The sequence below is a fragment of the Dermacentor variabilis genome, chromosome 11 (genome assembly GCF_050947875.1).
Source record: "Dermacentor variabilis isolate Ectoservices chromosome 11, ASM5094787v1, whole genome shotgun sequence".
NCBI lineage: Eukaryota > Metazoa > Arthropoda > Arachnida > Ixodida > Ixodidae > Dermacentor > Dermacentor variabilis.
This window is the reverse complement of record NC_134578.1, coordinates 5359376-5372245: the sequence shown is the minus strand read 5'-3', so window position 1 is coordinate 5372245 and position 12870 is coordinate 5359376. Positions and strand designations below refer to the sequence as shown.

At 44.2% G+C, this 12870-nt stretch overlaps 1 protein-coding gene across 2 annotated transcripts in view; it reads left to right on the top strand.

Moving 5' to 3' along the window:
* Positions 1-12870, top strand: part of LOC142564539 (uncharacterized) — a 91566-nt gene that overhangs the window by 610 nt on the left and 78086 nt on the right. For both annotated transcript variants that reach the window (XM_075675563.1, XM_075675562.1), the window contains exons 2-4: positions 7717-7964; positions 8153-8206; positions 8392-8442. In XM_075675563.1, coding sequence (XP_075531678.1) covers positions 7717-7964; positions 8153-8206; positions 8392-8442 — 353 coding nt within the window. The remainder of the gene's footprint in view (positions 1-7716; positions 7965-8152; positions 8207-8391; positions 8443-12870) is intronic.

The following is a 12870-nucleotide window of genomic DNA, read 5'->3' as shown; positions in this document are numbered from 1 at the left end:
GGCTTCCGCTGCCATTACTTTGTTGTCATGCTTTTCCGTCACCAAGAGCTACAGTTGCGTTTGATTGATTGCCCACTCTTTGGAAATGTCACATAGTTTAATTTTGTGCATCGGTCGCAACAGTCGTGTTGTATAGTCCACAGCGCTCGACACAAGCACGGATCATTGGTGTCTGTTGTCGAAGCAATCGCTTTTTGCATGTAGTCTGCAATGAAGAGCGTTAGTTTCACTGGTTTAGGCGCACCTCTTCTATGTGCTGCGTGTGCGGGTGAAGTACTTTGCGATACCGTCCGCTTAGTTGCTGCATGGCACAATCAACATTTGGACACAAGCACTCCAAGCGGGTTGTACATGATGAACCATTAAAAAAATTGATTTAAATGCCGCTGCACAATAATTAAACCTGTAAATGTTTCCTGAAAGCATAGGTCTTGTTTGTTTAGCACATTTTGTAATGAAAGCTTCCTAGCAATTCTTATACTGCCGATTGCTTACGAAGACGAAGTACTAGTTTATGTCCGAAGATGCCAAGCAATTAATTTTTATCCTCAGCAGCACCATTTACTTATCATTGCAGTTGTTTCGTATCTGAAACTATAAAATATCCATGGAACCTGCCCAAAACTGTGCTGCCATAAATCTGTTGTACAATAGCCTCAATGAAAAGGGCCGTTTTTCTTGGCCACCTGCAAAAGCTGCACCGTCAGAATGGCAAAAATAAAGCAGCTCGTGTCTCACGTGATGTTTCAATCTGTCAGGGTGTGTTTTACCTTCCAGAAATTGAAATATTTAGCTAGCAGGCCTACCTCAGGCAAATATAATTCTATATCCATAAAGAGATTGTTTTTCTGACGTGGCTTGCACTGGCAAACTTTGTGTCTGCAATGAGGCAACGCATTAGTCTCCCTGATTGGAAGCCCAGACATGGTCAAGACAGGAATATGCAACAAATTTCGAGGAAAGTGCCGAATGACCTCTTTCCAAATGCTAAGGTGTTTCTTGTTTAATTGCTCTCATAATGACTTGCCATTAAGTATGTTATTTGCGACGTATTGCACTTGGTTTTACAAAGCATCGATGAAGCCGTGCTACTCTGGCAAAGGGTTTTAGTGGCATTATTCTGGCTTTGTTGTGATGAAGCTTAGTTGCCTTACCTAATGCCCCTGAAAGCTTTGTAGGAGGGCTTAGAAGCAACCACTCGAAATACTTCTAGCAAAATTTGCAACTGTTTCTTCACCAGGTTGCTTGAAATTCTGAAAGTATTCATGAAGGACTCTCTTAGGAGTTCAAGTTCTGCGGGCCATCTTTTGGGTGGTTTGTGTTGAGTATTGAGAAGTGATTCTTAAAATAATTGGTTATTACTTCATACTACCACTTGCCAAGAACTGTGAAGCCATTGCTTTCACCATTGTGGCCATCTGCAGTGAGTCATCAATGCTAGAAATGTTTTTTTTTTTTCGTCGTCAACTGTCTCGGGCATAAACTTGCGAAATTTAGCTGTTGTATCATCACATTTAAGTAAGCTGTGTGTTGTTACCTTGTTCAGTGGTTTGTCTGCTGTATTGTGTTGCTATTACCTCTTCGAAGCAATGTATAGTTTGGTTAAACAGACCATGTACGATATCACTGATTCGGCTTTTAACAGCTATGTTTGTGAGATAGAGTACTTAAAAAGGCAATGCAACGCTTTATCACTGGCAATGTTAAAAAAACCTTTGCAGTTTGCAGACATGGCTGTCATGAATATGCAAGCCAAATATTGTTACATGAAGCAGTGATCCCACCTTAACATAGCAAGCGTGACATTTGGGTGAGGGTAGTGTGTAGTGGAAAAAAGCAAGAATGGAGAGGGATAGATACCACAAGTGCCTTAATAAGGGCTTGCTCTCTGGCTTGCTCTCTTGTGTGGTATTTGAGGCCCCTTCTATTATGCCATGGTCTGCGATATGATAGACTGCAAGCGCTCCGTCATCCCAGATTAATGAAAACATGTAAAGAAGGAATCACAGATCCAACATGTGCATTGGATCTGCATACTTTGTTAGTTTGCAGTTTTTGTGGAGAATTAATGGAAAATAACACACGTAGGAGAGGGCAACCACTGTGGCCCCTCACGACGATGCAGCGTCAGTAACGCTTTTGAAGATCTTGAAGAGTAGCTGTGGAGAGTTGTGAGTGGCCTCTGCCTCTCTCACGGTCATCTTTGCAGTTGGAACATTGTGTTCTTTATGTCTCCATTACTACTAGGTTCCTTTCAAAAATTTCTTACGGAATATATTCATTTTACAGCACCACACTGGCTGTAATGTGTTCTCAGTATTGAAGAAAAGGTGCTGCCCTTTAATTTTAATGAGGTATTCGTATGCCTAGGCAGTAGCACACAGTCCCCATGAGCTGTGTGCTCCTGTTGAGCACACTTCCTGGCCCTAAAGCCCACTAGTCAAGCACTAGGACATGGGTTTAATTCCCAGTCCTTTAGAGAGGGGGGGGGGGGGCCATAGAAAAGCTCATGTACTGGAATTTGCTGGCACATAAAATGAAATCAGAAAAACCCAGTTGGCACCTATTCATTCAGAGCCCTTCACCTCGTCTCTCATATCCCATGCATTGCTTTGGATGGTTAAACCCTATAATCAAATTTTTAGGAACAGGCTCATGATGGTGGCTGTGGCATTCCACTGCTATGCATGATGTCATGGGTTCGATTCCCGACTGCGGCGGCCGCATTATGAACGGTGGTAAAATGCAAAGAAAGCTGTTGTAGCATGCTTTGGTTGCACATTAAAGAAGTTTTGCCAATCAAAATTAATACCGAGCATTCCACAGTGGCACCTCCCGTAACCCGCTGTGCAGCTTCTGGATCATAAGCCCCCCAATTTAACCCACAGGATTGCTTCAGCATCGAACAGAAGGGCTAAAGTTTGCAAATCAGTTGTGTAGAGTCACTCTAGTTCTGTGTAAGCCCACAAGGTGAAGGAAGCTCCATGAAAGGTAAAAATTGTCATCCACCCAACTGTAGTACAAAGCTACAAAGGAAACCTATACAGTTTTTCAGGAGGAGGCCTTTGCGGATGAAGAAAAATTTGTTCTGGTCTGCAACTTGAACCTGACACCAACATCCTTTGTGGGGCAGTCGCGCTCTACCTTCTGAGCTAACCAGGATTGAGGGATCATGTGTGTCCTGGTTAGCTCGGATGGTAGAGCCTTGGAAAGGTGTTGATGTCAGCTTTTAGTCTCAGACTAAGGTGATTTTCCTTCAACTGCGAAACTTTCTTTCTCAGAAACCCATATGGGTTTTCTTTGTAACTTCATGCTGCATTCGGGTGGATGACGATGTTACTCATTTCATCAAGGACGAAATTACTATTATTCTATTAAAGTACTATTAATAAATACATTCTGTAAATAAAGTGGCATGGATTTCGTAAGATTAGGAATTGGGCAAATCGGAAATTTTTGGCATTAATGATGGTAAACGTGTATATTCCACAGAAAAGTTCCAGCATGCATTTGGGTTCATTTAAAAAGTGCTTCAAAATTAGCTTATGGAATTTTTTAAATTGTGTATGGCAGATAGCACAATCCTAATGTTTGATCTGGATTGCTTCAGGAGTCTGAAATTACTTGCACAAGAAGTCAAAATGCATAATTGAATAATAAACTTCTAAAATAGTTACTATAGGCACTTATTACAATTTACATATTGTACCCTGTGCGTTTTCAAGGGATATCCTTTTACAATAATTCTTAGAATGGCACCAGTTAAGAGAGATGCGTTCCCAAACTGTACATTGGTGTTTCAGTTATTTTTTGTCCCACAATACATAAGCAATATTTAAGAAAGTAAGCAGACCAGTGTATGTTTACTGAATGTTTGACAGCACTCGTGTCAAAACTGGCGCTGGTTTCGAAAGAGAGCAAGGAAAGTCTGGGAGGTTCACCAGATGGCCGTCTGGTTTGCCACCCTACAGTGGTAGAAGTGGATGAGGGATTAAAAGGAAGAAAGAAAGAAAGAACAAGAATTCAGTGGAGATTTAGCGTTAAATGCAAAAGAAGCATGTTAGCACAGGGTGTCTACCAACTGGGAAAACCGGGAATTCTCAGGGAATTTGAATAGCCTGGAAATACTCAGGGAAAACTCAGGAAAAATTCGCTGTAATATTATTGAAAGTGAACGAAAGTTGTGCTAATGCTGGCTCCAGTAATAGAGGAACTGCAACAAATCGTATTTGACGCCGTGTCGTCGGCTTGAGGAGTTTCTAGAGTACAGTCAACGACCGATTTTCCTGATGCCCAATTTTTCTGACATGCTCGATAATTCGCATGGCTTCGCAGCACCACCATGTACCCCATAAAGTCAGTGTAAAAGAACGTCTGAAATTTGGGATGCAAGAACGCTTTGCCGACCGATACTTCAAACTTTTTGCCTGACTACAGGTCCGAAACGGCATTAATCGAAGCCACCACCACCGCCATGTTAATTATCTCGCCGCCTCGAACTGACGCTGTAGCACGCAGATCTGCTGGCAGCCATAACCACCACCGTGGCAATGCCAGGCCTAGCTGCTTCTGCGTTTGCTATTAAGCTTCTTGCTGTGCGGTGCCTTGTTTTTCATTGAAAGAATTCGTCGTTGTAATCCTCCAGATTGGTTTCGAAGCTCGGAAAACATTACGTGTTGCATAATGCCGGTTTTCGAAATTTAGCAGTTGTCACGGGACACAGTATGTATTCCTTAATTATACATGCATGCATCCCCGTCTCCTGTCGCACTATGAGCACCGATATACCTAATAAGTTTACTGGCAGGCCTCCAGAGCTGTTTTGGTCTGCCTGATTTTTCGGACGTTTTCGCGGCCCTTAAAGAGTCCGAAAAATCTGACGTTGACTGTACAACTGACCGAGAGGGTGCTTCAAATGGTCCGTGGGGTGAACGCATGGTGGAAGGAGAACGAGAACAGAAAGGATGCATGCATTGAGGAATGAACGGGAAAGGAAGCGTCCCGCCGCTTGAAAAACAAAGTGTTGGCTGACGCCAAGATGCAGGTTTCCCTCATCTTAACCAAAATAAACAAATAAACTTTTAAGCAGTGTGACCCAACACTGAGATGTTGTGTACTGGCTGTGAGGGTATGTCAGCACAGTTTTTTCCAGCTGCTGAGAGAGAACCTTAGTTGTGACAAAGTTCAGGCCTCATACCAATGAGCTTGCTATCAGTTGTTAGAAATAGCTCATATTCGAAAATATTTGATTCTGTATTATCTCCTTTTCATTGGTATTTGAAAATGTTTGACTCGATTTGGAATGAATTTTACCATTTTTTTAAAATATATTTTATTTGTTGTGCATTTTACTAACACCTTGCTTCTGTTTTCTTCTTGAATAAAATAAACATTGCACCTTGCTATTCAAACTGGATTAAGTCATTTTTTATTTCAACATGCTTAGTAGAGAGTGACAGCATTGGGCAAAATGGTGTCAGCCTTTCTTGACATATAACAAAGTTCAGTCTCATTCAGAAAATTTTGCAAAATCACCCAGAGAAAACCTGGAAAAATCGGGTTGGAAGTGTCAACTTGGTAGACACCGGGTAGCATTACATTGCACCCCTCTGAGGCCCCAGATCCATGATTAAACCATGTTCACAACATTTCAAAGCATTGTTCACGAGTTCACTCAACACACATCCTAACTTTTAAAAGAGAGAAGTGTAACTGACAGTGGTACAAGGCAGACCACAGTCAATTGCACTGTATACACACACACATGCACGCACAGACATTCCTGTGCACTGCTAAGCTTTACCACGTGACCGGCTTCCCATATTTAATGCATATACACGTTTTGTCCGCTTTGACACCCCTAATATTTAAAGCGTAATAGGAGAGAGAGTTTGTGCAGACTGTAGCAGACAAGGTGTCTATAACCGTCTTTACAGCTTCGCTGAGTTTAGGAAAGTCATTGTTAAAGAAATGATTTCCATGTAGATGTGCACTGAGAACTCACTGGCTTGAATCTGTAAATTGCAGTATGTGCCCTAAAGTAATTCAAAAGCTCACTTGCGAAATTGTGTTGATTAGTCATTGTACATTTCAATTTCTTGTGCAAGTAATGGGCACCTCTTTGAGTTTTCTACACACCTGTCAGCTTCTACAATTTTATTGCCTAATACCCAATTTCTTTAGAGCTCGTTTATGATTCTTGTACTGATGCCAAAAATTTAACAATTTCTCATTTGCTTCAATTTTCAGCAAAACTTGTTCTGAAAGAATACAAGCACTACTTTGAACCTTTTAAATGTGAACAGGGAAGCTTATGGCACTCGGTGCTTTCAGCACAGACCAGTGTGAAACACATGATGTGGTTTTGCCAGGAATCGAACCTGTGGCCTTGTGCTTGGCAGGAAAATGACATAGCCATTGAACAACCATGGTGGGTCCTCAATAGACTAATTTGTGATGAGTTTTACTAAGCCACCACTGCTGCAATGCATGCTGGTAGCAGTAGTCCTTAGCTGGGTGAAAGGCAATTACGGTAACCATGTTGTTTGTGTCATGACAGCAGTGTTGTTTGTGTCATGACAAACCTTCTTGGCCCTCAAGTTCAAAAGCCATCGAAAAGGTGCAACACTGAGCTAGGCGAATCAGGAGCGGAAGCACAATGTCCACCCACTGCAAGGCCTGTAGGTGCACACTGGATTTTAAAAAAGTGTACAGTGGTAAAGCCATTTCAGGACCCTCCTGCATATTTAGCGTTCAAAGCACATGAAATTATCTTATGAGGCGATAACTGTGTTATGACACTATGTGATGGCACAGCTGTTGCCTGTGTCACCATTGTGACCAGAACACCCTTACCAAAAAAGAAATTGAATGTCTTAGCAGTCCTTAGAATGCCTTATCAATTTGACTGTGCGATGGACGCTTTGAAAAAAGCAAGTTTTGTCTTGCTAACGTTTTCAAATCTCTTTTTCTGTTTTATGTTCATTTTTATGGGCTACGCTTTTGCCATTGTCACGTTTACATTTGCATTTGTTGTCTTTGTGGTTTTTAGTTGTTTGCATGCGTTGCCTGTCATCTTTTTCTTTTTGCTTTTAGTTCTTGCTTTTGGTTTGGAAGTGCTTCCAGTATGCCAGTATCATGTAGTTTGCATTAGTTGTCTGGCCGTAGCTCTTGGTGTCTGATAATGCTACAGCCTTTGTTGTTTTTAGTCATATTTTTTTTTACTTTGCTATCTTCGTTGCTTCCTGTATTTTTTCATATATATGCATTTCCATTTGTCGAATAATATCCGGTCTTTGCCCCTCATGCTGTTTTCCACGACTAGATCAAAAGACAAGGCAGTGAGAAACGAAGATCTTACAGTAAGAGCCGGGTTTAAGAGACAACAGTCTTCAAATTGCCCCTAAAATTCACAAGAATTCTCTATGCCTTGCTCGTTGTCAGCTTACCCACAGTGTGGCCTTGAACTCAAGTGCAGTGAGGGCTACTGTGGTGGGCTACTGTGGTGGTGTGCCAACAGGGCTGCTGTGCCTATGCTCCGAATGTGTTGAAATTGGTGTTTTTCAGTGCATATAGAGGAAGATACAAGGGAAAGTATGACTCTTTGTGACTCTCATGTTTTGACGAGTTCCTTGAGCTGTTGCGCAACTGTTGATAGTGCTTGTGTAGTTGACTCACGGCTGTGTTGTGCTGCATTGTTTTTTACCCTTTATGCAGATTGCCGCAGCTGTTACAAAGACGATAGTGCAGGAAAAGGATCAGCGACTAAGGTCAAAGACGCCTGTGAGGACACGGTCTGGCTATGCGGATTCACCGCCAGCGTTGGTCAGCACGCGACGTAGCTTGAGTCCCATCAGAGGAGATGGTGGAAACAGTCCGTACTCCTCTTCAAGGGACTACCCTGTGTCCAGGCCCAAGACCCCATCGTTCAAACAGAAGGATTTATCAGGGGATGCAGGCTTCAGGTTTGTGTGAATGCTTTGCTCTTAAAGGGACGTAAAAGAGAAAAATAAGTTGATCTGTATTAGTAATGTAGCTTTCTAAAGATAGCAAGTAAGCCACTCTAATCATGAGGGAAGGCTTGATTAGTCAGGAAACATGCAAAAAACAAAGACTTCATATGATTTCATGGCTTTCACTACTCTGTGTTCAGGCCCAAGACCCCATCGTTCAAACAGAAGGATTCGTCAGGGGATGCAAGCTTCAGGTTGGTGTGAATGCCTTGCTCTTAAAGGGACATTAAAGAGAAAAATTAGTATTTGTATTAGTGATAGCCTTCTACAAATAGCAGAAAAGCTACTCTTATCACGAGAGAAGCTTTTATAGTATCAGTTAATATGCAAAAACAAAAGACTTGCTATGACTTCATGGATGTTACTACCCTATGTCCAGGCCCAAGACCCCGTCACTCAAACCCAAGGATTCGGGGGATGGAGGCTTCAGGTTAGTGTGAACACCTTGCTCTTAAAGGGACATTAAAGAGAAAAATAAGTTGATGTATTAGTAAGTTAGCCTTCTACCGTAACAATAGAGAGTTCTAGTTTAGGGGACGCAAAGCGTTGGGGCCCCTAGCGCTTGGGTGCGTTTACGTTTGTGTTGGCAAGCAGAAACACGCTATATGTTAGTGGCCCCAAACGCAAGCCGCATTGAAGTCAGATGCGCTCGTAGCACCATCAACGTCTGACCTCTGCTGCGTTATCATTTCTTAAAATATGAAATCATGCATATAAAGTAAAGCACATAAAACTATTCTTCTTAAAAGCAGTTAATAGAGAAGTTTAGTGTGTCCTGTATTCGGGTAAACGCAGGCGGATGCCGTTGGGGCGGAGCCGTAAAAAGGAGCGGCCTGCATGGTGCAGCCACCTGGTGGCGCAGTTCTCAAACAGACAGAAACAGCTAATATTGCTGTAACCAAGTCTATTCTACTTTGCTGCGGGTGTACATTTTTGACAGCAACATGATTACGCCAGTGCCGAAAATTTACTTATCTGCATTTGTGATGATAACGTCGATACACATTGCCGTGGAGCACGTTATGCGCGTAGGCGCTTCGATAACGTTGCAAAACCCATATGCATCAATTAAGGCCACAAGTTCCTTTCCTGGCTTCGATACACATTTCATGTCTAAGTTCACATCACCCGACAGATAAAGCAATCTTCCATTAGAAGACGCGTAATCAAAAAGAGCTTCTAGTGTTTCAAAAAAAGTGTCTAGTCTTGCATTAGGGGGACGATACACAACACTGAAAATGCTACTATGGCTTTCTACAGTCAATAACTCAAGATCTTCTGTTGCCAACGTAAATTGCTCGCTTTGATCAACAGTTATTGCATTATGAATATGCATCGACACGCCCCCACCTTTGCGACCGGATCTGTTAAGGAAAAAGTGCTTATAACCATCTAGAGCAAAATATTCAGATTCATCAGTATACCACGTTTCACTGAACATTAGCACATTAAAGGAGAAACCCAGAGATTCAAAAAGTAACTGTAAATCTTCAAACTTATTGTTAATTGAGCGACAATTAAGATGAAAAATTCCTAGTGTATTCTCACTTGCAAACTTCTTGAGAACCGAAGGAGCTAAAAGTTCGTGACAATTCATCAGAACGGTAAGTTATACTATAGTCGCCGACCGTTTATTCGGACCTCACGGGGCTGCGGAAATGTCCGAATAAACAGGTGTCCGAAAAAGCAGATTAAGAAAAAAAATATGAAATCCTTTATTTCCACGCGCTTATTCGGGCTCGGCAGTAGGCTTGAAGAAATCGTGAATACGCCGTTGCACGCTGTTCCGTTTACGCGCAGTCAGATAAGCCTGCATCTCGGAGAGGGTCGTACGGTCACTGTTTGTGCACGCTCCGCATGCGACGGCAGCGTAGCACATGGTGCGTCATCTTCCGACTCTGAGTCATCGTCCGGCGGTGCAGCAAAAACCTGACGAATGATATCGCCGTCGTCGAGTTCTGCGCATGTCAGTACAGCAGTGTCAGCACCTGTGAAACTGTCAAATGAGACGGTGTCCGGAATCGCAATGCAACCACTGCGCAGGTCTCGGCAGAACATTTTCTGCGTCAGTAGGGAGCACATCGGAAGGCGACAAATCTTAGGCCTCCCGGCACCCGCTTGCCGGCATTCCCTAGCGAAGTCTGCGCGGGCACTGTCGGTGCCATTAGACACTTGACGCGATGTTTCCGTACGCCGCGTTGGATCACCGAAACCTCGACGCAGCACACAAAGCAAACACCACCGTGCCGACACCAGTCGCACAAACGAAAAACGTAGCCTGCTCGCAGCGTCGTGCGCGAAGAAACAAATCAGCTGCTGGATTGTCTTGACATGGCTTACTAAGCTGAAACTGGAGCTGCTGTAGAGCCACTCTATAGAACCAGGCAGAAACGATGATGATGAGCGGGGATTTCCAGTAGCGCCACTTCGTGGGGCAGCAAGGAGGCTCTGTTCAAAACAAAAATCGCGTTCAGCAAGTCGAACTACGCACCGGTCATAGTCTGTGCATGATGCTCTCGATCGAGTTGGCTCAAGGAGTGTCCGAAAAATCAGACGAGAGGTTGCAACGTGTCCGAACTTTCGGCAGTTGTTATACATTATGGTCTATGGGGGGAATGGCGGTGCCGTGAAGCTGACCGAATAATCGGGCATGTCCGAATTTTTGGAGTCCGGAAAATCGGTCGGCGACTGTAGATCATTTTAACGAGGTCCGCACTGCTGATCACCTTCAGCAGTCTGCTTTTTTCTTCTTTGCATGCGAATATTTGGCCACCGCGCACCCACACGAATTTCCAGTTGACCTCCCGTTTCTTACTGATTGTCTGCCCAAGTAGACGCTTCCGTTCAGGGCACAAGTGCTCGTTGATGTAGATAGGGGTAGACGCAGTGAAACCGAGGTCCTTACATGTGATCCTTTTCTTTCTGGCTTTCTCAAGGACAGCATCGCGTTTCTGGCGGTGAGCAAATTGCACAATAGCGTTCATGTTCATTGAACCGCCAGGGACTGACACTTTGTGACAGAGTTCTACATCAGTGGGTAGGATAGGCTCTCCAATTTTATCGCTGATTTTGCCGATTAACTCAAGCAGGTTTTCTGCGCGGTTCATGGGAATTCCTTTTATTTCCAGGTTGCGGTTTCGCGAGTACTGTTCGCACTCCATGATCCTTACATCTGCTTTGTTAAGTTGAACATTCAAGAGATTACATTGTTGTTTTAAACTTTCATTTTCTACCCGTAAGCGTTTGTTTTCATCCAACACCTTCTTGAGGTCCACGGTCATTTCATTAAATTTTTGGTCTGAAAAAGACAGGCTCGCCTTAATCTCCCTTAGTTCACTGCGAATATCACGTTCAAAGGACTCTCGAAAAAGCTTCAAGTCATTTTTGATTCATTTTTCAGGTCGTCAAGAGCAACACTCAACTCTTTGCTAATTTTTGACATGATGAAAAACAGCACACAGATTTGACTCCCCAATGGCAGCAGTGGCGTGCAAGGGTCAATATGTATTGCGGAAGCAAGTGCCAGGCACCAACCTGCAGTAGAAGGGAAGACGAAGCTGTGAGCCGCCTACCCGTGCTGTTCACGCCACCGCTGCCATATGAGGGAAGCCGGCCAGGGCAGCTGAATTTGTAGCTGTATGTCGATGACGTCGCCGGGCTGTCCAGTGGAAGCGGCGAGGGGCTATCACGCAGGCAATCGACGGTCCTTGTGCGGAAAGCCGGCCCGATAATGTTGATTCAGCGTGGTAGACTGTACCGGGTCGATGGCGAAGCCCACGGACGAAATCCTGCAGTAGAAGGGAAGACGAAGCTGTGAGCCGCCTGCCCGTACTGTTCATGCCACCGCTGCCATATGAGGGAAGCCGGCCAGGGCAGCTGAATTTGTAGCTGTATGTCGTAGTGCTAGCGTACGTAGATGTTTAACGAAGGTCCTCACTCTAGCAGCTGCCCGAGTGCTTCATGTGGGCGACGGTGGCATGCTGGTTGTTTTGGGAATGTGCACTGCACGTTTAACTATAGCCAGCTGCCCCACTTCTGTTCTCTTTGCTGTGATCGACAACTGCCCTCACGACGTTATCCTTGGTTTAGATTTTCTATCCAATCATTCTGCTCTCATCGACTGCGCAACCGGCATTCTTCAAATAGAACTGCCTCAACTCGCCAATACACCGAGCACCGCCCCACCGCACTTGTGCTCTCTTCACGATGTGCGTCTGTCACCCGAGGCAGTTACGTCACTTTGACCGCTGTTGTAATCGGCTGTTCACCCCGCGACAACCTCCGGTCATGGCTAATGTGATTATGGGGAACGGGCCGACGGCCTCGTCAAAATGGTTCTCAAAACGGATTATTTATGGCCAACACAGGAGTACCTCGGTCAGGAGAGGTTTGGGCAATTAGCAAGGATAAGGCCATCATTTTTCAGCCGCACAAATTGGCACATCCACGCCGGAGACGCAGCCAGTGCACTGATAGCATTCATCATTTGTCAGCCGCCCTAATTGGCACGTCCATGCTGGGGACGAAGTCAGTGTACGATCGAAGTAAGCTTCCTCTGTTTGTGCTCAGTGATGTGCATGCATTTCCGACAAAGCTCCCTTCGACGGGAAAGGGCAACTGACCTCCGGATTGGTGGGACCTCATGTCATCGGTCTCCTGATGCCTGATTGGGGGAAGTGAGTGAACAACGACCACGCAGGGCATAAAAGAAGCAACGGACGGCTGGAGTGAATGGCTGCTACTACTTCATCATGAACTTTTTCTGTATTACTTTGAATTTTCTTGTAAATATGTAAATATAAACGTGTTTGTCAAACGTCTTGAATATCGAGCCCAGCACCACGTTCACTTACTCCTC